This window comes from Scyliorhinus canicula, chromosome 15 (assembly GCF_902713615.1).
Source record: "Scyliorhinus canicula chromosome 15, sScyCan1.1, whole genome shotgun sequence".
Lineage (NCBI taxonomy): Eukaryota > Metazoa > Chordata > Chondrichthyes > Carcharhiniformes > Scyliorhinidae > Scyliorhinus > Scyliorhinus canicula.
This window is the reverse complement of record NC_052160.1, coordinates 111,222,839-111,249,073: the sequence shown is the minus strand read 5'-3', so window position 1 is coordinate 111,249,073 and position 26,235 is coordinate 111,222,839. Positions and strand designations below refer to the sequence as shown.

General features: G+C 47.0%; 2 protein-coding genes across 3 annotated transcripts in view; one reads left to right on the top strand and one right to left on the bottom strand.

The window, feature by feature from the left end:
- LOC119978038 (diphosphoinositol polyphosphate phosphohydrolase 1) overlaps window positions 1–1,237 on the bottom strand; it is a 68,705-nt gene extending 67,468 nt beyond the window's left edge. The window contains exon 1 of the mRNA XM_038819370.1: window positions 698–1,237. Within this exon, the coding sequence (XP_038675298.1) occupies window positions 698–796 (99 nt within the window). The 5' untranslated portion in view covers window positions 797–1,237. The remainder of the gene's footprint in view (window positions 1–697) is intronic.
- Window positions 1,238–1,552: 315 nt separating this feature from the next.
- The window catches only part of LOC119978037, a 68,300-nt gene continuing 43,617 nt past the window's right edge, over window positions 1,553–26,235 (top strand). The window contains exons 1-2 of one of the 2 annotated variants that reach the window (XM_038819369.1): window positions 1,553–3,227; window positions 26,037–26,158. In XM_038819369.1, coding sequence (XP_038675297.1) covers window positions 2,773–3,227; window positions 26,037–26,158 — 577 coding nt within the window. In that variant the 5' untranslated portion in view covers window positions 1,553–2,772. The remainder of the gene's footprint in view (window positions 3,228–26,036; window positions 26,159–26,235) is intronic. The other variant, XM_038819368.1, reaches the window with a different exon arrangement.

Here is a 26,235-nt window from a genome sequence, read left to right as displayed (position 1 = left end):
ATCTTTTCCTTTTCTTCCTCCTTTTGCACAGCTACCAGCCAGCCCACCTGCCATTTAGAGAAGTCAACCTTTCGTGCCACAGCCAACTCACAGCACGAAAGCATCCATCCCATTGTGCTCTCTTACTCGTGTGTGTGTGTGTATGTATAAGCAGCAAATTAGTATTCGGCGAGACTGAGTTACGTTTCCAATGTACGCGGGGGAAACGAAGGCATTTCTCTCTCCCCACCGCCACCACGTCTGCCATAGGTCCAACGCGAAAGATTTCCATTAGAAAATTACGGGGCTGCGCAGCAACATGGGGGAAAAGTCTCATTTAACGACAGACGAATGCAACCCTCAGTCCACGGTTTCTGAACACGCCGGCTTTCCTTTAAACGGAGGTCAATCCTCGCCCGTGGGTGTCACTGTTAATTTTAGCACAAAGTGCATGTGGCACCACGCCAAACAAAAAGGACCCCCCCCCCCCCCCCTCGACGCGTGAGAGCCGGTTTACTGGATGGAAAAATAAAATAAATTCAAGAGAATTCCAAGAGAATTCAGACAGAATAACAGCGAACACGCCCCCCAGACCAAAACCGAGGTGGAGGAGAGCAGACGTGCTGGGCCCCGGGGGGGGGTGGTGGTGGTTACTATCTGTCTGTCTGTCTCTCTCCCCCCCCCCCAACGCCGCACAAACCCAAAAGCCTCTTCTTACCTCCTCTTCGCTCTCGCTTTTGAAGCACAAACAGGCCGCTCGCTTCTTATACCCGTCCCCATCGTAAGTCCGAATCTGGTTTTGCTTTAATTTCATCATTTATGTTATTTGTCCCCCCCCTCTCCGCGAACTGTCCCGTTTCAATTGCGGTTATCTTCTCGAATTCTCTCCGTCCTCGCTGAGAGATTGAAGCAACTTGGCGGCGGTTGGGGAGGGGAAACACACACAAAAGAAGAAGGAACAGCCGGTGATTGCTCGTCCGTCAATGTGGAGGACCCAACCGGCTGTGTGGGTGAGGGGAAAGCTGGATGCTCAGCCGCCGGGGCAATTATCCTCCTCCTCTGCTGCTGCTGCTGCTACCACCTCTCTTCATATTCCCACAGCCATTCTCCTGGACATCGGCGCCTTGACTGTCGTCGTCTTCGCCGCCGCCATCTTAACCGCACCGCGCCACAACCGAACCTGCTGCACAAAGGGCGCGCGCGGGTGGTTGGGGGGGAGGGGGAGGAGTGCTCAGAGGCGGGGCTTGTGTCCACTTCGCCAATCGGGTCCGTGGTGCGGCCCCGCCCCCTTTTATCTCCCTCCCTCCGCAACAAATGTTTGGAGGACGGACGTCGCCTGGGCGCTGATTCCAGCAATCAGCACTCCGAGCCTGCAGGGGGCGCGGCGCGACTGGTCCCCCGCAACACCGGCCGGTGGAGGAGACACAGGGCAGAGCTATTACTTTTTCTGAGTTACAAAGCCAGGGCTCAAGAACGCGGACAAGGGCGAACCCCTGATCCATCTCCTTGCCTGCTCCAAAAACCAATTCAAATTCAAATTGAATCCAATTCATGGTCCCCACAAAAGAGACATACCAGATCTGAGCCAAAAGGCAGAGCAGATACTGGCTTGATCTGAGCCAAAAGGCTATTTTCAGGTGCAATTGTATGTTTCCGCCTTTCCAAAATTCACATAAATGCCCGGTTGTCAAGTGCAGCTCGCTCCATGTTCCGCCTTTCCCCCTGTGCCAAATGTTAGTCAATTTGAGTTCATCGCACCAGCCTCTCCGTCTTCCACCTTTGCATCCACACGAGGTGGTCCAAAACTCTGCTGCCGGTGCCTTAACTTGCACCAAACCCCACTCATCCAGCACTGGTGTTACCTCGGTTGCTGTGCACAACTGGTGCACTCTCAGTATGCAAGCCCTTTTTATTTGTGGTGGACTGGTGCACTTGTGACGGACCAGGGCCCCATCACCTGTCCACTCACTGACCTGCTTCTGGGTTCGGGCAACGCCTCAATTTCAAATTCTCATCTATGTTTTCAAATCTCTCCCGGGCCCTGCGCCCACCCCCATCTCAATGATCTCCTCCGATCATACAACCCTTTGGGATATCTGTGCTCCTCTAATTCTGGCCTCTTGTGCATCCTCAATTTTCATTACTCCCCATTGGGGACCTTCTTTTCAGTGGCCAATGATGTAAACCCTGACATCCCTTCCCTATACTCCCCACCTTTCTCTGCCTCCTCCTTCAATACACCTTAAAACCAACCTCTTTGATCAAACTTGGGGCCAATATCCCAATATCCCCTTATGTGGTTCAATGTTTATTTTTGTTTGACAACACTCCATGTGAAGTGCCTCGTAGTATTTTGTGACCTTAAATCTAAAATATATAAACTCATGTTGCTTTTTGGTGATTGTGGGTAACAATTTACTGCATACGCATGTGACAAAAGTGACAAGAAAGAGTTATCCATTTTTCGAAAGGATTTATTATTTTCTTCACAGTCTGTTCTAAAATGTGGCTCACCTGTTCGTCGTTCAGATTTTATGGGCCTTTCCATGCATTTCCACCTTTCGGTACTCGGTTTTGTCTCGTTGAAACAGAACCAAACGCAATCGCCAGAAAGGCATTTCTAAATTAAACGGTCGCACAACAAAGGGATTGGACTGCTGTCATTTACTTTCAAAGTTGGTCTCCAAGCACCGGCGTTCTCTCCTATCCTTAGGTTCTAGAATAGGAACATTGCTCCCCCGCAACTGTCACCGAACACAATTTCAATTCAAAACAGTACCTGCCATTGATAAAATGTTTCAGATTTTCCCCATTGTATTTCACAACCTCAACAAACGGAAATATTTACTGTCAAACGAAGAGGGGAGGTATTCGGAGATGCAAGACCTGGCCTTGGAAAACTGGCAAGACCTGACAATGTCGAGATCATTGCCAGATTCATCGCCCTCGGGCGTCAGGCGGTCGCTCAGTCAGGGAGAAGTCCCCCTGTTGGAAGATTTGAAAGATTTCCACATGTTGCCTGAAGGGTCATACATGGTGAGTGGATCCAGCATGCGGCCAATACAGTCACATGCGCCAATTATGTTCGAAAACATGCCTTCTTCTCCCGAGGGAAAGGCTAAGGCGATGGAAGAATCTGGGATGGAAGCGCCTCCCAAACCAGCAAGTCCTTCCAAAGAATTACAGATCCAGTTCCCAACAGACACAGGCTCAAGGTGGCACACAAGTGGTCCAGAGAGGGAAAGCAAGTAAGTGACGGTTTTTTTTAATTACCGCGTGTTGCATCTTCCCGTTTAAACTAAACGTTTTCAGTGACGTTGTGAGCTCAACACATTCCCCTTTCAGCATGGGTTCGAGTCCAAGCCAGGCTTAAAAGGGACCAATGCCGCCACTTCAATCTGCCAATTCTGAGGCTCTTAGATTTAAGTCGTTTTGGAGTTTACGAAACCAATTCTTAGTAGGAATAGACACGACAAAACTGCCAGCAATTTGACTTTCTTGTTTTGAAAAAAAAAACACACTAAGAAATGTAATTGTCAAATGTGTGCCATGGAAAAAATCTTCACTTTAAAACAGTGACAGGAAAAGATGAGACATTTCGGTTCATCTATTTTCAGCCAACCATGGCTTCTGCAAAATTCTCTGAACACACGCTGACCAACCCTGCACAGAAGCGCCCTACTCCCAACCTTTGCCGGTAAAGTTACCCGTCCCCCCTTTCTGACCCCACCTCAATTCACAAAAGCACTCTCCCTTCAAATCTAACTTTCCTTTGCAATATCTGTTCCAGGTCAACATACATAAAAAGCATGAGGGTAGCCAGGGAAAGGGTTGGCCCACTGAAGGGTAGGCAAGGGAATCTATGTGTGGAGCCAGAGGAAATAGGCAAGTTACTAAATTAATACTTTGCATCAGTATTCACCAAAGAGAAGGAATTGGCGGAAGTTGAGACTGGAGAAGGATGTGTAGATAGCCTGGGTCACATTGAGATCCAAAAAGACGAGGTGTTGGGCGTCTTGAAAAATATTAAGGTAGATAAGTCCCCAGGGCTGGATGGGATCTACCCCAGAATACTGAAGGAGGCTAGAGAGGAAATTGCTGTGACCTTGACAGAAATCTTTGGATCCTCACTGTCTTCAGATGATGTCCCGGAGGACTGGAGAATAGCCAATGTTGTTCCTTTGTTTAAGAAGGTAGCAAGGATAATCCAGGGAACTACAGGCTGGTGAGCCTTATGTCAGTGGTAGGGAAATTACTGGAGATAATTCTTCAAGACAGAATCTACTCCCATTTGGAAGCAAATGAACGTATTAGTGAGAGGCAGCATGGTTTTGTGAAGAGGCGGTCATGTCTCACTAACTTGATAGAGTTTTTTGAAGAGGTCACAAAGATGATTGATGCAGGTAGGGCAGTGGGTGTTGTCTATATGGACTTCAGCAAGGCCTTTAACAAGGTCCCTCATGGTAGACTGGTACAAAAGGTGAAGTCACATGGGATCAGGGGTGAGCTGGCAAGATGGATAAAGAACTGGCTAGGTCATAGAAGGCAAAGAGTAGCAATTGACAGGTGCTTTTCTAATTGGAGGGCTGTGACTAGTGGTGTTTCACAGGGATCAGTGCTGGGACCTTTGCTGTTTGTAGTATATATAAATGATTTGGAGGAAAATATAACTGGTCTGATTATTAAGTTTGCAGACGACGCAAAGGTAGGTGGAATTGCAGATAGCGATGAGGACTATCAGAGGATACAGCAGGATTTAGATCATTTGGAGACTTGGGTGGAGAAATGGCAGATGGAGTTTAATCTGGACAAATGTGAGGTAATGCATTTTGGAAGGTCTAATGCAGGTAGGGAATATACAGTGAATGGTAGAACCCTCAAGAGTATTGAAAGCCAGAGAGATCTAGGTGTACAGGTCCACAGGTCACTAAAAGGGGCAACATAGGTGGAGAAGGTAGTCAAGAAGGCATACTTGCCTTCATTGGCCGGGGCATTTAGTATAAGAATTGGCAAGTCCTATTGCAGCTGTATAGAACCTTAGTTAGGCCACACTTGGAGTATAGTGTTCAATTCTGGTCGCCACACTACCAGAAGGATCTGGAGGCTTTAGAGAGGATGTTGCCCGGTATGGAGGGCATTAGCTATGAGGAGCAGTTGAATAAACTCGGTTTGTTCTCACTGGAACAATGGAGGTTGAGGGGCGACCTGATAGAGGTCTACAGAATTATGAGGGGCATAGACAGAGTGGATAGTCAGACTTGTCCCCAGGGTAGAGTGGTCAATTACTAGGGGGCATAGGTTTAAGGTGCAAGGGGCAAGGTTTAGAGGAGATGTACCAGGCAAGTTTTTTACACAGAGGGTAGTGGGTGCCTGGAACTTGCTGCCAGAAGAGGTGGTGGAAGCAGGGACAATAGTGACATTTAAGGGGCATCTTGACAAATAGATGAATAGGATGGGAATAGAGGGATACGGACCCAGGAAGTGCAGAAGATTTTAGTTTAGATGGTCGGCACGGGCTTGGAGGGCCGAAGGGCCTGTTCCTGTGCTGTACTTTTCTTTGTTCTTTGTCAAAGACAGTATTATCCCTTTCTATTCCAGGCCAGGGAGTTCACAAATGCATCTCATTCCCAACCAACCCCCTCCCGCTTCAAGTCAGCCACGCCCCTTCCAGTCCACATAGCCTTCCCTCCCCTCTCCTCCCTCTCGTTGACCTCTCAGTGAGCTTCATAACTATTGCTGCTGCACCAAGCGTGGTTTTCTAATATATTATTAGGAGAGCCACTTGCAGTTTCAGGCACAGACCCCTGTTCCCGGAGGAAAGGAAACGGACGGGGCAGCCGGGACCAGGGACAGGGTGAAGTGACAGGGAGTCACCAGTCAGAGTACCGAGGCAGAGACATCGACTGAACTCGGATCACAGCTTCGTCGATTTGTCGTTGCCCGGGGGATTAAAACGACGCGCAGATTTGAGCATTTTGCCTGGCTACCCTTTCAACAGGCTATGTCCCTCTGAGGCGGCGACGAAGCACTGGGACCAGTTTTCCCGAGCAGAGCAAATCCATGGAACTGGGAAAAGGAAGTGTAGCCTGGCAGAAATATGCGCCAAGAGGCCCGTCACCGGCTCCTCGTTTCTATTCGTTTCTTGCACTTCTGAAGGTTCCCACAGCGAAGGAGGCACCAGGTATTCAAATTGGTCCATTTAGTCACGTTTTTGACTTCAGGGCGACAAGCAACTTTCCTGTCGCAGGTCATGCAACAGGCGCCCACATTAAAGCGAAGAGCAGAAACAAAAACCGCTCTTTGACAGCTCAGAAAGGTGGAGGAATTTTGGTTCCTGAAAGCGCATCATTGCCTTCTTGCTATTCTAGACTTGACAAGAATTGTATCTACCTCAAGTTTGGACGCAGTAGGAACATCTGACAAACCTGTAGAGCGGGGTCCCCATGGAATCCGTATGCTCCAGTGCTATGTGTAGGAGGGTCAGTCATAAACACTCATTTTGAATGCCAGTAAAGTGTACAAGGAGAATACTCTTGGAGATAAGTGGGTTTACATGAGTGAGTGAGGTGGACGTTCTGGTCGTTAGGTAATGCCTTTAAAAGCTTTGGTTACTCGAGGAAAACATCTGAGTGGTGCCATCTGCTGCCACAGGACCTGAAAGCATGGTTAGAAATTCCCCTCCAGCACTCTGTTCGGTATAAGTAATAATCTTTATTAGAGTCACAAGTAGGCTTACATTAATGCTGCAATTAAGTTACTGTGGAAATCCCCTAGTCGCCGCACTCTGGTGCCTGTTCGGGTACACTGACAGAAAATTCAGAATGTGCATTTCACCCTCCAAGCGAGTATTTCAGGACTTGTCAGAGGAAACCGGAGCACCCGGAGGAAATACATGTAGACACCGGGAGAACGTGCAGGCGGTGACCCAGTGCACAGACAGTGACCCAAGCCGGGAATCAAACCCAGGACCCTGGCACTGTGAAGCAATAGTGCTAACCACTGTGCTGCCGTATCACCCAAAAACACCAAAACACAATGCAGTTGGATTGTTTCAGGGTAAAATGGATGTAGCTTGAATAAATCACCTGGCAGTTTACCAATGCATCCGCACGTCATGGTTACCTTTCTGGCTATGGAACAGTAGGATGTGCTTTTGGCTTGAATAACTCACAGGCTTGCCCAAGGTGTAAATATTGAGATTTAGGTGGACAGTTAGCATTAGTGGAGAGGAGCATTTGCAATATTAATCCAAAGGGATATTACTCTGTTAATGTTCAGCTAAAGTGTGACCATTGGCACAACACAATGCAGTTAAATGTTAAGTTCCCTTAGATCTTGCACCATCCCTTCATCCATAGAAGCAAATACTTGTTTCAAGAATATATGTGTGCTTCCAATAACATGCAGCAGCTCCTCACACATGCAAATATAGATACCTTCAAACTTGTTTTAATGGTAGAGAAGGTGTACATACTGGCTGTAATAAACTGTCATTCTGTGAAAGCATTCTTTTGAAAGCCGGACAACAGTTACCTGGGTAAAAGCAAATTGCTGCCAATGTTAGAATCTTGATGGTGAGCAGGGAGAAGGTAAAGGAGCAGGTGTTGCACCTTCTTAATCAAGGTATTCCAGGGGGAATGGTCCCTGTGGAATGCTGACAGGGGGAAGTGAAATGAAGATGTGTTTGGTGGTCGCATCATGCTGAAGTTGGCAGAACTGGCCAAGGATAATCCTTTGAATGCAGAGGTTGGTGGTTGTCGAGGTGTTAACCAAAACTCATTTTCACAGCCATATTTCCTTCCTCAGTGATTATCTCCATCTCCGACTTACCCCAAATGGATTCCAACTCAAGTTCTACCCATCATGTTTTGAATCAACCCAGAATTACAGGTAGTTCAAGGACATTCAACATTCCTCGCAACTGCTGTTCTTGCCGCATCTTGAGATCCCCTTTAGTGCCATGCGCCATGGCATACTCGATATCTCTATCCAGAAGCGCCCACTCTTCCTTTCTCAAAACTGCCCTTGTCCCCAGTTTAATTTCATTCTTGATTTCATCCAACGCCTTAACAAAAAAAAAATTCTGTTCCTTTCAAATGTTAAAGAACGTAAGCTCCAACAACTCGTTAATGCCAACACCCATCCAGGATCCTACACCCCTTCCCATCCCTCAGACCTCATCCTTTCTAACCCCAGTCATTGCCATTATTCACCATACCCTCGGATCTTTCCCTTTCTGAGGCTGAATGTGCTGTACACAGCAAGGGACTCAGCTTCTTCAATACCATTACAAATTTCGGGCTCGACATGATGCTTAACTCTTCCACCGCCACTTTCGACTCCATGCTTAGTTCTTTGGGCAGGAGTCCTCCTCCTATTGAATAGATCCTTTTACACAGTATTATCACTCCACTTGGACCCCCCTCCACCCGCTTACCTGCGCTTACTCTTTTCATTGAGAACTGTCTCAATTTCCCAGCTCATCTCGCCCACTTGCTACATTCCGTTCTTTGGGTCCAATCCTGACTTTGCCATTAAACCCATCAGCAAGGGGTCTACGATATCTTTAACAACTATGTGGAAGCCATGATAAGAGAAGCACGAGATGAAGTATGAAAATGTGTCATAGTAGGAAATGAACTGATGAAGGTAGTGAGGTTTTCAGATAACCAGGCTGTAGTGGCTAGGGCATCACAAGATCTACAGACACTAATAGATATAATTAATTGTGGTGAAAATCTATGGAATGAAAACAAATGTAAAAAAGATAAAAGTTACGAAGATTGGAAGAAATAATAATGAGAAAGCAAAGTTCAAGATAAGTGGTCAACAGCTGGAATGTTTATCACAATTTAATTACCTAGAAAGCTCCTTGTCAGAAGATGGTTACAGCTCTAAAGAAATCAGAGCTGGAATAGCAATGGTAAAGAATTGATCAACATAAGAGTGAGTAGAGATATTCAAAACTAATTCTGTGCTGATGCTTAAAATACAGGCACAATATTAGTCTACTGAACAAATGTAAGCACTAATCTATAAAAAATATCAAAATCTGTTGTAATTAATAAAATGGGAAAAATGAAATGCACAACGCTTTTGACTTCCAAGTCGACAACTCTTTCAAGACTGTAGCAGTTACAAGTTTTAGGTTTACTATCATTTGAGTTTATATTTTTCATTCAACAACAATCCCTCTTGTATGTAATGTTATTCTAAAATGTAATAGTTTGATAATATCATGACCACAGCATCAGTTAAAATCTGGTTAACACCATGAGTGGTGTGCTTTTATTTACAATAACTCATTGCATTTTTAAGCCCTGTTTCATCAAATGCTCAGGAAGATTCTTCATGAAAAGTTCTGAAGAAAACAACTCTTCTAAATAGGCAGAACCCAAAAGATAAAAAACGTACATGTATCTTATCTCGATTAAGATTATAGCAATATTAAATGCTGAATCTCCAGAGCAATAAGGTGAATCTGGGCTTAACATTTCATTCAAAGGATGGGTTCTTCAATACTGCACGGATGTGTGGAGACTTTATAGAGGGTCATAAAACAGTCTGAAGATTAATGAATGAACACGGGAAATGGTCCAGGAATTTTTTAATGTTAGTTCACACCTACAATGTCTGCTGACTGCACACTCTGGGCACCAAAGCCAGATCTCCACAGGATCCAAAGAAGTCCTCTGCTGCACTGAGGGATCTAATCTGTGCCTTCAACATGCAGGTCTCTCATTGGAGCTATGACCTGGCGATTTCCTTCTGTGCCTTTGCTTGTTGAACTTTTCTTTGGGTTAGAATGCTTCTTTGAATTTTCCTTCAGCTTTCCAGGATTTCAATTTTCTTTTGCAGTCTTGGCAAGGTTTTGTGTTGTTCCATTTGCTACCAGCATGTTTTAAGGTGTTGGGCATTGTTCAGTAGGTTTTATAAACGTATTCATCGTCTTGGGTTGTTCAACAGTAAGTATCTGTTTGTTAGGAAAGAGTTAAAGTTTCCTAGTACTTAAGTTGGAATTGGGGTTTTAATTGTTTAATAGACTGCACTTAATGTTTAATGAATATGAAGAAGCATTAATAGACTGCAGCAAATATAAAGGGGATACAGGTGGCCATGTGGTGTTGTTGGAGAAGTGATTGCTGAACGCAATTAACTTGGAGTCGAATAAATCAAGATCTACTTTCTAGTTCTCGTTATAGAGTTCCTATTGGAGCTTAACATTATTAATTAATAATAATCTTTATTCGTGTCACTAATAGGCTCACATTAACACTGCAGTGAAGTACTGTGAAAATCCCCTAGTGGCCACACTCCGGCGCCTGTTCGGGTACACTGAGGTAAAATTACGAACGTACCAATTCACCTAACAAGCATGACGTTCGGGACTTTGTGGGAAGAAACTGAAGTACCCGGAGGAAACTCGAGCAGATTTGGGGAGAACATGCAAACTCTGCACAGACAGTGACACAAGCCGAAAATCGAACCCAGATAACTAATAAACACTATATACATAGGCACAGTAAAGGTCCAAGCTAAAAGCTATCTTCATACTTGTTTCTACACACGGCTCTGTCCAACACTACACTGATCCGTATTCATGTTCCCTCTTTCACCACAGTGTTGGTGGCCCTGTGCTCAGTCCCATGTTGGTCCTTTTTGTTCAGACCTTATACTACGAGGAGTAGGGGCTAGATTGAGGGGAAGGGCACATGCAGGAGTGCTGAGAGTTATTGGAATGAAAGTCATCATGGCAATACTTGTATCCCTCCTCACAGCTGTTTCTGAATAATATTCTACAGCAGTATGTCACCAGCCACCATCTATATTCACCCCACTCCAACTCACTGCCAGAATAGACTTAGACGTCACTAAATCTAAAATTGTAAATAACCATCTGCTTGCCTCCTGATTTTCGTTGCCTTTTCATTGAACTGAATTCTGAATTAAATTGAATTAAAAAGCCAGCGAGCAGTGTATACGTTGGTTTTAAAATGTCGTAGTTACTGTGTCTATCAAATACTATCATTGAGTTGACAACAAACCTTTATGCTGTATCCCAAAAATATCTGTTAATAAACACCTGGCCCAGGATTTTGCTGTACCATCATGGCATGCCTCCCATTGGCGGATGCAACGGGCTACTCAAAGTGCCGTTTACTTCATCAGGACCGTAACATCCTACCTGGCTCTGTTTTCTTAAAATCATTATTAAATAGTACTTTAAATGTAGCACTTTTTATTCTTCCGTGGCATGCTGGTGTCATGGGCTAGGCCAACATTTATTGCCCATCCCTAATTGCCCCTGAGAAGTACCTGGTTGGTGATTGTTATATATTTTTATAATTTAGATAGGGATCCATGATTACTAATTTGTTTAAAAAGGGGTCCTTCATCAAAAAAGTATGAAAATCACTGGCCCTGCACTGAAAGCTCAGACCCCTCATATTAAGCTCAAACCCACAAACATTGGATCCAGAGGCAAGCGTGCTACCAGCTCAACCACACTGACAAAAATATTTGCTGTGTTATCACTGAAATCTACACCTCACACAAGTAATGTTGTAACCTGCACAAGACCCATAGGAATGACCCGACTAATCTCCCCGCGAGCCTTGTGGATATGAGCTTCCCCGCTGAGGGGCGAAGGCCCATCAGCGAGACAATTAACTCAGGATATTAAAAGCTGGCCCAGGTAGGAGCCGAGCTGCTGGGTGGCCCCACCTGGGACTGGGACTGTACTCGTAGATACTTTTCTTTGGGTGATAAGCCATTCATTTGAATCTCCTTTCCAGACTCCTCTGTGACTACTAAACCTACCAAAGTTAAGTAAATGTGCATTTCTTGTGGTTGCACACAGAGATAATCCCAAGGACTGTGGTTCTGATAAATCAGGTCTGACAAGGGAGGTGAGATAATTTGAACAAGGTAGGGTAGAGGCATGGGACAAAAGGAGAGGAGGGAGGAGATGGCGGGAGTTGAATGAAGGTGATGAAAGAAAGATGGCAATGGCGTAGAGGAAGGATTAGAGAAAATGAAAGGAAGAGGTAGGGTGCTCTTTCGGAGGGTTGGTGCAGACTCGATGGGCCAAATGGCCTCCTTCTTCCCTGTAGGAATTCAATGGTTCTAAGGTTCTATTCTATGGAAAGAAGGGATAGGGGAAAGGAGAGAGGCTAGAGGAAAGGCATCAAAATGGAGAAGAATGAAAATTGGTTTCAAATAGGAAGCAAAGAGTTAAATTCTTAGAGTAAGGTATGGCTGCCAGTCCTTTCAGTAAGACAGGCAATGGGGTTAGATGACAGACAATACTGGTGATCTGAATGGTTCTTTGTTTCTGCTTGATGTCTTTTCACAGTAACTTCATTGAAGCCTACTTGTGAGAATAAGCGATTATTATTATTATTTTGCAAGTGGTGTAGACGGCCTATTTCAGGGATTTGAATTAGGGCCTTTAAAATATGTTTGGAACACAGTTGCTCTTGTTATGATTGACCCATATTTTGGCAATTAATTTATACAGTTTTATATTTATATGGGTTGCCGGAAGTCCATTTAAACGTTTTTGGATCCTGAATATTTTCTGTAATTCAGCACGCATCCACCTAGTGTTTCCATGGAAGCAACAGTCAGATGTTATTTTATTTTTATTAATAGTCAGGATAAGAAAAATAAATATTTTCATATTCCACATTATTTCCTGCTGACGGGTGGTCGGTTAAGAATGTACATTTATAGCTGTAATGCAATGCAATGTTGGGTACTATTCTGGCACATTCAATTTGAAGTGTTGCATTATTTTTATGGTGCAATTCACAAAGACAAAATTGTGAAGCCTCACACTATGATATATTTAATACATATATCTTTTTGTAGATATATTATAAATTATCTACAATACATACATCTATATGCACATAGACAGATACATATTTCTTTTTCTTTATTCTGTGTATGACGATATATTCAAGAAAGAATAAAGCAACATTACTGCTTCACTCAATCAGTCGAGGACCCTGTAGCCACCTGGGGTGGCCACTGCCCAACACAAAATGGAAGATTGCAAGGAATGCAGGGAAAATGGACATGTTGTAAAGCAAGCAGCTGGCAAAGCGCTTGTATATTGGGACGGCTGCAGAAACCAGTTTTGACTGCTGCAGAAACCAGACAGCATTGTGAAAAGAAACCAGTTAACATACTAATGAGGCGATACCGGGCAATCCCCAGATACAATGGAAACAAGTTAAACACAGATCGATACATTGAATGGAAGGCCAGACCTTTCGGCGCCAGAGAAGCCCAAAACAATAAGTCCCAAGAACCGCCCCAGTGACCGAGGAACTGCCCCATGATTGGGGGGTTCAAACATATCGATTGGGAAGAGACCCAATCAATTCCAAGCAGGTAAGGGAGTCCGCCCAAAGGGGCGCGGATCCCCTGGGACCTATAAAAGACAGGTCCCACACATGGTTCAGTCTTCTGATCCAGCCCTCCAGCCCTTCTCTCTCTTTGACCAACACTCCTCCGTGGACCAGCTTTTGCCAAGAAGATCTTGAATGAGAGAGAGGAGAGGGTTCGGACAGCAGCCGCCAACAAGTAAGTGCCTCACAACGATCGCTACCAGAGATAGGCACTCCTGACCCCTTTTAACTGATACCGACCTGAAGTCTGCAGACCAGAGCAGAGCAAGAGGCCTTGTTCCCTGACCCAGCAGTTCCTTCGAGATAAGTATTAGTTTATTTAGCGGTAGGAATAAGTTTAATCCTTTTAGCGTGTGCATGGGTAGTTATTATAATAAACTCAGTTGTTTGGACTTACTAATTGGTGTATGGTTTTATTGCTTTGAACTTCACCTTGAAGCTTGTGGCGGTGTCTTAACGACATCTGGCGACTCCAGAGCTAAGAAAAGAAACAGAGCCAAATTGAGTGTTAAGCACACTCACCCAGAACGACCAACATTTAGTGACAGACTCCGCCGGGATTCGATTAGAAGTGACATCCCCACTCCGAGAGAACCCAGAAATTTGAATTGGAAATCCAATTGGGAAAAGGAAAAACCACAAGTGTTCAAGGGGTTCAAATCAATAGTCATAATTCGGAAGTGTGTTTTTGCATGCGTAACTAACAGGGTTGTAAGGTTAAACCGAGAGATTTTTGTTGCGTCAAACTTTCGGGAGTTTTATAATCGGAACATAGCGAAAGCCGTACCCGTATTTTAAAAGCATTATTTTATCATCCCTTGTTCCAAATTAAAGAGAGAAAGAGGAAATGGCCATGCAGGCAATGGAACGCCTCATGAACCCAGAGCAGTTTGTGGTCGCAGCGACCAACAGTAGCAGAGTAGGCCAGTGTCCGGTATGGGAGCTGGAACTCAGGAAATATCTCAAAGGGAAAGGATGGCCCCTTTGGAGTGAGTTTTGTGTGAATGAGGAGACAGGTCCCGGGAGTATAGGACATACTTGGTGGGAGAACCTTTCTAAAATTCACAAGAAGAGTTTAGGAAAAGCACGCAAGCCGATGGCAATTGTGTCCTGCTTGGCACAATTGCGAGGCACAGAGGAGGTCGTTCGGACGCTCCGCAAAGAATTAGAGGAAAGGAATAGGATGAGCAAAGTGGATGTCAGGGACATCGAAAAGGAAAACCTAGAGTTAAGAAGGAAGCTGGCAGAGAAGGATAGAGAGGTGGATGATGCCAAGAGGGCAAATCAGTCTTGTCTAGCCCATCTGAGCAGTTCCCAATCACAGTATGAGAAAGCCTGTCAGGATGTGTAGCGAGCAGTTCTGATAAGGGAAGAGTCAGAGAAGCAGGTAGAGGCACTGCAAAGGCAATGCTCTGACCTAAAGGCAGCTTTAAGAGCACTCCATGCTGCCACCACTGAGCAAAGGCAAAGCACAGTGGATCACGCGAAGTGTAGGAAGCAGATTGCGCAGCTGCAATCTCTGCTTTCCGTACAGAATGGGTTCCAAGAAACATTTGGAACCTAGTTAGATGAGGAAAATGCCCCAGATTGGCAAGAATTGAGCGAGACAACGCAGCGCTATGTTCAGGGAACATGTGCGCCAGCAGCGCAACAGAAAAGGAAAGCGCCCCAGCCCCCCACAGATCAGATTGCACCCGCACCTATGAACCCAGTCACCACCCAAAGAAAGGCAGCCACAGAAGGCGCACCCGACATCACCTACACCACCCCCTTAACTGTAACACAACTCAGGGACGCATTCGCAGGAAGGCTGTGGATTCATTTCACTGCCGCTTTTGGCAATTTAGACCGAGCGCATTTAACCCGCGATAATATGGTTAAATGGACCCGCACCATAATCTCCCACGCCACAGATGCAGGACAGAATGTCTGCAGTAGTTATGACCCCTCAGAAGAGGCCCATAATGAAAAATGGGTTTTGAAAAGATTGTCCCGCGCTTGGGAGCAATCTGTCCAAGGCAAGGTTAAAGTGAAGACCCCAGAGGAATCTCAGGCTGCAGCAGATATACAGGCAGTAAGAGCGCACCAAAACCCCGCATGGGTAAACGAAGGAAAGAACTGCCCCCCACAGAAGTCGCAGGAATGTTACAACTGCGGACAGTTAGGGCATTTTGCAAGGGAATGCAACGGCCCACAGAGATCTCAGAGAGGCCAGCAGACAGGTACTCTGAACAGGAAAAAAGCTAAGCCAATACACAGTATAGAGACGCAGTCAGGACAGACCAATGTGGACGGAACGGACTGACGGTTTTCGGGCTCCCCCACTTGGGTCTGTGACACCCTCTGGGACCGATCCGGAAGGCCGGTGGTCACAGCAAAGATTAGAGGGAAGCCCATAGAATTACTTTGGGACACAGGAGGGTCCCGCACAACAATTAATTCCACCACCACAGCACAGGCGGACATGTGGCCCACCACATCCACAATTACACTCAGCGGATTTACAGGTCACTTGCAGCAGGGACACATTACAGCCCCTGTATCAATTCAGCTAGGGAACATCTCCACCTGACACCCCATTGTTTTAGTTAGTCTGCCCCGCACAGCAGAACACATACTGGGTATTGATTTTATGAATGCCCACAGCCTGTCGTTCGATCCAGTCAATCAGTGTGTCTGGCGAATGGCAAAATCTGACAGAGCACCCGCAACTCTCACAGTAGGAGTGTATGCAAACAGGATTAGCGCAGTAGGCGACTATTGTTTCGACCCGACCACGCTTAGCACGGACAAACACGTTAGGGCAGTTTTGAACAGACACAGGACAGCATTTGCCAGTCACCGGCACGACTGCGGCAGAATGACTGGACAAGTTCAAGTTACTGGACCTGACCCGAGACCACAGAGACAGTACCGATTACCCCTAGAAGCAGAGAGAGAAATTGGAAAAGTTATAGAGAGCTTATTAGAGCAGGGTGTACTTAGGACAGTAGCCTCAACTAATAATGCACCTATTTGGACAGTGAGGAAGCCCGACGGATCATGGCGTCTGACCATAGATTATCGGGAACTCAGCAAAGTAACCCCAGCAGTAGCCCCCATGGTAGCAACAAGTCCCGAGACCATGCTCAAGCAGGGACTCCACTCCAAATATTTCACGGTATTGGACATTAGCAATGGCTTAGAACATAGAACATAGAACAGTACAGCACAGAACAGGCCCTTCGGCCCTCAATGTTGTGCCGAGCCATGATCACCCTACTCAAACCCACGTATCCACCCTATACCCGTAACCCAACAACCCCCCCTTAACCTTACTTTTAATAGGACACTACGGGCAATTTAGCATGGCCAATCCACCTAACCCGCACATCTTTGGACTGTGGGAGGAAACCGGAGCACCCGGAGGAAACCCACGCACACAGGGGGAGGACGTGCAGACTCCACACAGACAGTGACCCAGCCGGGAATCGAACCTGGGACCCTGGAGCTGTGAAGCATTTATGCTAACCACCATGCTACCCTGCTGCTTCTGGTCAATCCCATTGGCAAAGGCGTGCCAGTACAAATTTGCCTTCACATTTAAAGGACAGCAGTATACGTGGACATGCCTCCCACAAGGATTCCACAATTCCCCCTCCATTTTCCACCGACAGCTGGCAAATGGATTAGCCAAATTTTCCCGACCCGAATGTCTGGTACAGTCTGTTGGCGACCTATTACTGCAGACAGACACCAAGGCAGAGCACATCACACTTCTATCCGAGCTCCTGGAAATTTTACAAGACATTGGATGTAAAGTTAACCTCAGAAAGGCCCAAATATTAGAGAATCAAGTGATGTATTTGGGTACAGTCATCACGCACGGCAAACGCGAGATCGAGTTCAAAAGAATTGAATCGATTGTCAAATTGCCCCTTCCCCAGAATGTTTCAGCCCTCCGGTCGTTTTTAGGACTGGTTGGGTATTGTCGGAACCATATCGATGGTTTTGCGACAAAGGCAGCCCCACTCTCAGACCTCCTTAAGAAAGGAGCCCCTTGGGAATGGCTTCCGCAGCATACAGAGGCTGTGGAAGAGTTAAAGAAAGCCCTCAGCGCAGCACCTGCGCTACAAGATCCACACCAACTCTCCCCCTATGCAATAGAGGTAGCTAGCACCGATCTGACCCTCTCGGCCGTGCTCCTTCAGGAACGTCACGAGCAGCTACGACCAGTAGCTTATGCCTCCAGACTTTTAGACCCCGTAGAACAAGGATTTTCAGCCTGCGAGAGGCACCTACTAGCAGCTTTTTGGGCAGTTCAGTACTTCTTGTACATTACCGGACTTAATCCCATCACCATTTTGACCGAGCACACCCTCACACAGTTACTTTTAGACGGTCGACTGAAGGACGGTTCAGTGAGCCAGATAAGAGCAGCTAGGTGGACACTACTGTTACAAGGACGGGACACAACAGTTAAACGGACCAAAACACACACATATTTAGCGGACAACCTACAATATCCAGGACAACCCCATGAATGCGAGATTGTAGCACCCCTACACAACACAGGACCCTTCATTGCAAAGACACCCCCCAGGAAGATAATGAATTCAAGCCAGAGCCCCCAGCACACAGTCACATGTGCCCCATTGAAAATATATGTGGACGGTTCATCCACAGTTTTAGATGGAGAACGCATCACTGGATGCGGGATCTATGTTGAGGATGCGCAGGGTGGCGCACTAGAAGAGATTGCATTAAAATTACCAGGTCACTTAGGCACGCAGGCAGCAGAGCTCGCGGCCATTGCATATATAGTGGACCACCCAGATTCGTTCCCCAGCCCAGCAGATATTCGGACAGCTTATATGTCTGTAACAGCCTGACCGATTTTCTACCCCTGTGGAGGACAAGAGGTTTTGTCTCCGCAGACGGGAAGCCCCTTCCATCAGCCCCATTACTCCGCCATATCCTAGAGAAGGCAAAGGATAGGGCGTATGGCATAGTTAAAGTTAGAAGTCAACATAGGTCATCCCCCCCTGGAAATGTAAAAGCCGACGCACTGGCAAAAGCAGGTTCCAGGCGAGGTCACCTTTGGACACCCCCAGCTAGCGCACCAGCTAGCGCCCCTGTGAGTGCAGTTCAGGTCTCACAGACAGAAATCAAAGATTTAGTACAGGCACAGAAGCAGGACGAAAATCTCCGGGAGATTTTTAAAGGAAACTTTGTGGCCCAGTACGATAGATTCAAACACGCTTTGACCACACATGAGGGTGTGATCATTAAAGATAAATTGTATGTGGTTCCTGAACAGGACAGGAATCAAATGATTGCCTTATTCCATGACCGTCATGGACACCAAGGGATCGACCCTACCACAAGACACCTTAGACAACTCTGTTGGTGGCCCAACTTACGACAAGATGTAACCCACTATATTGAGAATTGTTTAATTTGTGCGCCGAATAACCTGGAGAGGTATTCAAAGAAGGCACAACTCAGCCACACTCGCCCCGTTAATGGCCCCTGGACAAACCTCCAGATCGATTTTATAGGACCATTGCCCCCTTGCAGGAATGGCTATAAATATGTTCTGGTGGTCATAGATACCTTTACCAAATGGGTAGAGGCATTCCCTTCACGCACCAACACAGCAAAGACAGCTGCAAAGATCCTGACCCACCACATCTTCACGAGATGGGGTCTCCCCAGAAGTATAGAGTCAGATCAGGGATCTCACTTTACAGGGCGGGTCATGAAGAACGTCCTGACCATATTCGGAATAAAACAGAATTTCCACATTGCGTATCACCCCCAGTCAAGCGGGATAGTAAAACGCATGAATCGGACCCTAAAATCGACCCTTAGGAAGATGGTGCAGGAGAACAATTCGACTTGGGATTCAGTGCTCCCATTCGCACTAATGTTCATCCGAAATACAGTTTCATCATCTACAGGTTTCACCCCACACACACTCATGACCGGACGCCCTATGAAAGGATCAGAATTCCTTTTAGGACTGGACATGACCAGCCCAGAAGTGACGGCCCTCACACACGAGAAAGCAGTCAAAGAATTAGTTGAAACTGTGAGGTCTGCAGAGTTAGTAGCCGCAGTAACATTGGGAAAACGACGGAAACAGAGCAGGGCCTGTTTCAACAAGAATGTACACCCCACAGAATTTCAGGTTGGGCAACAGGTTATGCTATCTGTTTATAACCCCAGCACGTTTTTGGCTCATAAATTTTCCGGCCCGTACTCAATTTCGGACAAAATCAGCCCCTCAGTATACAGAATAAAATACCCAAACGGTAAGACTGCGTGGTTTCATATTAACCAACTAAAGGCTTATAGAACACAGTCAAACCACTCGCACCATGTCGTGCTCGATGCAACAGAACACCTCGCCCCGCCCACAAGAGACACATTTCCACCCTCCCCCTTACAGACCAGTTCCTCATCGGACTCGACCTCGACTCCGCCCACTGACTCCAGACCATGCCCCGGAACGCCCACAAGCTGCCACAGCAGAGACAGTGACAGTGACTGTGAGACTGAGGACAGCCACAGCACTCCACCCTACAGCCCCCACTCCACCGACTTCGACCCCGACTCCAGTGACCCCATGGAAATCACCTACATTAATAATCCAGACCCACACCCAAACCCACCACCCAACACTGACGACCCCAACAACGCTCCTTCAATTTTAGACCCCACGATTTGGCACAGGGACAATTCTTGGCGACTTGTCCGCAATGACGAGAGTGACCCCCGGTCACACAATGCAAAGATTGCATGCCTGATCCATACAAGGGTATGGGATCTGGGAGAAGAGGATGACTTGATGTCTGACTCCCGACACGGCAACCCCTTTGTGACCCTGTTCGCAGAGCATGAGGAGAAGTGAGGTGTCCAGATGATGTAAAAAGGGGAACCGCTTAAGAGAAGCGCTGTCCTTTCTGATGGAACCTGCACGGATGTTTGTTTGTTTGTATGTTAAATGTTTGATTTGGAGATTGGCCACTTACTTTTCAGCCGAAAAGCTTGTGACCACCTCACATGCACATTAGTTTGTCCGCAGATAATTCTGAGAACTTGACACATCTGAAATGTCTGGAGCCCAGCTCAACTTTTTCACAAGGAGCATCTTGGCTCCTCCCTTTTTTTTAGGTGCCCCTCTATTCTGGGAATAGAGGCTGCAATTCCATATGACTATATTCTTGCCCGTCCATTTCAGGTTGCTCAGGCAGTGGAGAAACGGCATTGAGGACCCGCCCTGTCTGAGGACCCCCCTTTGGTCAGCTAAGCTCGGGTACAGCACAGCTCGCCCTACCCGGGGATCCCATACAACTCTTACCCATCGCGGCCCATACGCAACTCATTTGACCTTTTCGTTTCTAAACTTTGGTTTCATTTTTGTTTAAGGTAGCCCTTCGGCCACCATCCCATATGCTATTTACATCCAGGAACATTCGGATGGTAAATCGCAAAGCCTGCGAGACGGCTCGCAGTGGGAAAAGTTGTTAGGTGTATGTCTGGTCCTAAATTCGCTTTTGAAAAAAAAAAATGAGGGGAGTCACAGGGTGTGACTTGGCCATTCATTTAAGGGACAATTGGAATGAGAGGACAGATACACTAACATTACAGGTATTAAACAAATTATTGACAGATACTGTGCTTGATCCCATAGGTTTTGAACGTTCGAAGGAAGGATCAGAGCAAGATCAGCAATACAAAAGGACAGAAGGAAGAGAAGGAAGAAGACCACGATGTAGAACTACATGCTTTTAGTTACTGTTTTTGTATTTTTGCGCGCGGACGCAAACCATTTTTCCCCTATGACCCCCGGCGTTAATGTTTCCCACACACCGACTTCTCAAAGCCCAGTAATGAACAGCAAGGATCAGACCTGGTGCACAAAATTCATGAACTGGTACTCACTTTTGTACGTCATTGAATCACTTTTGGTGATCGCAGTTCTCTGCATCATAGCGCAGACCCTCCGGTTAAGAAAATGGAGAAGGAGAGCCTCCCGCTCTTGCGCCTCAACCATTTACAGAGTACAATCCCCTATTTTCGGATTCCACCAATCCCCCCAACCCCTTGACGTGTAATAAAGGATTTAATTAGATTTGATGTTGTAACTAAAGACCTTTGCGGATGTATTATAATGTTCTGCGCTCGACTGCCGAGTCAGAAAACGAAATGTAAAGATACTGTTGTATGAATGAGTAATGGTTTAGAATGTTATAGGATGTTTTAAATGTGAGATGAGAATAGTTTATTGAGATAGTTAGAGGTTCCCGATTCGAATTGGTAATGCATGTCCCCTTTGACATAGCGCCAATCAGAAACTGTTAAATTTTTTTTGCCACAGTTGAGGAAAGAATAGAAGCCATGGAACTCGCTGAGGTCAGGGAACACAAAGACACCATACTTAGGTGATCCGTCATGATTTCTCATGAGGATCACAAGGAGGGAGTGTAGCCACCTGGGGTGCCACTGCCCAACACAAAATGGAAGATTGCAAGGAATGCAGGGCAAATGGACATGTTGTAAAGCAAGCAGCTTGCAAAGCGCTTGTATATTGGGACGGCTGCAGAAACCAGTTTTGACTGCTGTAGAAACCAGACAGCACTGTGAAAAGAAACCAGTTAACATACTAATGAGGCGATCCCCAGATACAATGGAACAAATTAAACACAGACCGATACATTGAATGGAAGGCCAGACCTTTCGGCGCCAGAGAAGCCCAAAACAATAAGTCCCAAGAACCGCCCCAGTGACCGAGGAACTGCTCCATGATTGGGGGGTTCAAACATATCGATTGGGAAGAGACCCAATCGATTCCAAGCAGGTAAGGGAGTCCGCCCAAATGGGCACGGATCCCCTGGGACCTATAAAAGACAGGTCCCACACATGGTTCAGTCTTCTGATCCAGCCCTCCAGCCCTTCTCTCTCTTTGACCAACACTCCTCCGTGGACCAGCTTTTGCCAAGAAGATCTTGAATGAGAGAGAGGAGAGGGTTCGGACAGCAGCCGCCAACAAGTAAGTGCCTCACAACGATCGCTACCAGAGATAGGCACTCCTGACCCCTTTTAACTGATACCAATCTGAAGTCTGCAGAGCAGGGGCGGCATTCTCCCCTACCCGGCGTGACAGAGGGTCCCGGAGTAGGAGAGTGGCGCCAACCACTCAGGGGTCGGGGCTCCCCAAAGGTGGGGAATTCTTTCCGCCTTTGGGGGCCAGCCCCGTGCCGGAGCGGTTGGCACCAGAAGACTGGCGCAAAAAAACGGCGCCCCCGGCAGCGGGGCTGGCCGAAAGGCTTTCGCCGGTCGGCGCATGCGCCAGCAGTGATGTCAGCGGTAGCTGGCCACTGACGTCACTGCCGGCACATGCGCGATGTGGGGTTCTCTTCCGCTTCCGCCATGGCGGAGGCCGTGGCGGCCGCGGAGGAGAAATAGTGCACCCAGGGCACTGGCCCGGAGTCTGAGCGGGGGGCCCCGATCACGGGCCAGGCCCCCCCCCGGGGTTCGATCGCCCCCCGTCTTCCCCCAGGACCCTAGGGCCCGCTCGCGCCGCTGATCCCGTCGTTCCAGAGGTGGTTCAAACCTCGGCGGCGGAAGAGGCCTCCCAGCGGCGGGACTTCGGCCCATCCAGGCCTGAGAATCACCGCAGGGGCCTCTCCGATTGGAGTGGTGAGATTCCCGCCACCGCCACTTCCCGGGTGGCGGAGAATCTCTGCCACGGCGGGGGCAGGGTTTTCGGCGGCCCCAGGCGATTCTCCGACCCTGCTGGGGGTCGGAGAATTTCGCCCCAGAGTAGAGCAAGAGGCCTTGTTCCCTGACCCAGCAGTTCCTTCGAGATAAGTATCAGTTTATTTAGCGGTAGGAATAAGTTTAATCCTTTTAGCGTGTGCATGGGTAGTTATTATAATTGTATTATAATAAACACAGTTGTTTGGACTTACTAATTGGTTTATGGTTTTATTGCTTTGAACTTCACCTTGAAGCTTGTGGCGGTGTCTTAACGACACCTGGCGACTCCAGAGCTTAGAAAAGAAACAGAGCCAAATTGAGTGTTAAGCACACTCACCCAGAACGACCAACATTTAGTGGCAGACTCCGCCGGGACTCGATTAGAAGTGACCTCCCCAGTCCGAGAGAACCCAGAAATTTGAATTGGAAATCCAATTGGGAAAAGGAAAAACCACAAGTGTTCAAGGAGTTCAAATCAATAGTCATAATTCGGAAGTGTGTTTTTGCATGCGTAACTAACAGGGATGTAAGGTTAAACCGAGAGATTTTTGTTGCGTCAAACTTTCGGGAGTTTTATAATCGGAACATAGCGAAAGCCGTACCCGTATTTTAAAAGCATTACCTTATCATCCCTTGTTCCAAATTAAAGAGAGAAAGAGGAAATGGCCATGCAGGCAATGGAACGCCTCATGACACTAGGCGACCCCAGAGCTAAGAAAAGAAACAGAGCCAAATTGAGTGTTAAGCACACTCACCCAGAACGACCAACAACCCTGAAAAGTTTGGTAAATTTTAGGTAACAATATCAAACAAAGTCTACCAGCTTCCTGCTTTGGTTAAAACATGGACAAAAGAGCTGAACTCCAGAGGTAACGAGAGGCTGACTGCCCTTGACATCAAGGTTGGAGTCACACCTGGTACAAAGTAAGATGGTTGTGGTGGCGTGAGGGCAATCATCTCAGCTCCAGGACATCACTGCAGGGTGGTGTCCTAGACCCATCAATCTTCAGTTGCTTCATCAATGGCCTTCCCTCCATCATAAGGTCAGAAGTGAAAAGGTTTGCTGATGACTGCACTGTGTTCAACACCATTCATGACTCCTCAGATACTGAAGCAGTCCATGTCCAAAAGCAGAAAGACCTGAACAATATCCAGGCTTGGGCTGACAAGTGGCAAGTAACATTCATTCCACACAAGTTCCAGCAATGACCACCTCCAACAAGAGAGGATCTAAACACTGCCCCTTGACATTCAATGGCATTATCATCATTGACTGTTCCACTATCTACATTCTGGGGGTTACCATTGACCAGAAACTGAAGTAATGGACTGGTCACATAAATACTGTGGCTACAAGAGCAGGTCAAAGGCTTGGAATCCTGCAGCGAGCAATCAACTCCAGACTCTTCAAAGCCTATCCACTATCTACAAGGAACAAGTCAGGAATGTGATGGAATATTCACCATTTGCCTGGATGAGTACAACTCCAGCAATATTGAAGACGATCAACACCATCCAGGTCAAAGAAGCCCTCTTGATTGCTACTCCTTCCACAAATGTCCAATTCCTCAACCACCTATGGACTGTGGCAGCAGTGTGTACCACCTACAAGATACACTGCAGGAACTTACTAAACCTTCAAGAAGGACAAGGGTAGCAGATAATCTGGGTACACCACCACCTGGAGGCTGCCCTCCAAATCACTCACCATCCAGATTTGGAAATGTATCGCTGTCCCTTCACTGTCGCTGGGTCAAAATCCTGGAACTCTCTCCCTAACAGCACTGAGGGGGCACCTACACCTCAGGGACTGCGGCGGTTCAAGAAGGCAGCTTACCATCAATGTCTCAAGGGCAACCAGGAATGGGCAATAAACGCTGCCCTTGCCAGCAATGCTCCCATCCCATAATTGAATTCAAAAAGACTGTAGCTGTGTTAGTAACCAGATTTTAGATTGTGCAAAGGATGCAATATACTGGTGGATGATACTACTTAGGAAAAGTGATACACTATTCTCCATTGCAAATGTTAATAGATAATTAAAACAAATGTAACTATCAACACCTTACAATTAGAAATATATAAATTCAATTGTTTTGAGTGTCATGTTTCAATCAGATTAGCAAAGAAATCTTGGGTGGGATTCTCTCAGCCCGGAGCTGGGCCGGAGAATTCCCGCGACAGGCACGAATTGTGCCACACCGCCCTGATGCCGGCACGCAATTCTCCGCAGAGCGCCGGCGTGGTCGACGTAGTGCGTGTCGGGGGCCGCTCCATGCAGCCGGTCTGCCGATTCTCGGCCCGGGATGGGCTGAGCGGCCGTCGTAAAAAAGCCGAGTCCTGCCGTCGCCGTCCACACCTGCTCTCAGCCGGCAGAACTCGGCGTGGAAGGGTTGGGGGTGGTCTGTGGGGGTCCGATGTGGGCTGGCCTGCAATCAGGGCCCACCGATCGGCGGGCCAGCCTCTCTGGCTGGGGGCCTCCTTCCTTCCGCACCGGCCCCTGTAGTCCTGCGCCATGGTGCATCGGGGCCGGCGCGTTGAAGGAAGCCACTGCGCATGCGCGTGTTGGCGTCAGTGCCACTGCGCATGCGCGGATCCCATTTGACGCCCACTGAACCGCTCCAGTGCCGTGCTGGCCCACTGTAGGGGCCAGAATTGCTGATCCTGAGGCCATGTTCTCGACGGCGTTTACCGACGGCGTTAACGCTTAACACAGAATCCCGCCCCCTACCTCGAGAAAGAAAAGGTCATATCCATCAATCTGATCCTTTATAGTTCTAAGATGAAATACTCCAGAGAAGCACCTAATGAACTGACTCACCTTTACTATTTGAAATCCTTTGTTTCGTACAACATTACAATAATGTATTTTTTTACTATTACTTTGGACAGGTCAAACATCAACACCAGTCTAAAGGTTATGCCTGTAGAAGAACAGAATACATCTGTGAATTCTAACGAGTCCTTGCTAGATTACAGCAGTACCAAGGACGAGAGTGAATCACTTTTAAAGGGTATGGAAGAGTCTGCATTGCCTTTCTTTGCTGTTTGCGAAGGCTGAAATTATATTTCTGCATGTTATTAGTTCATA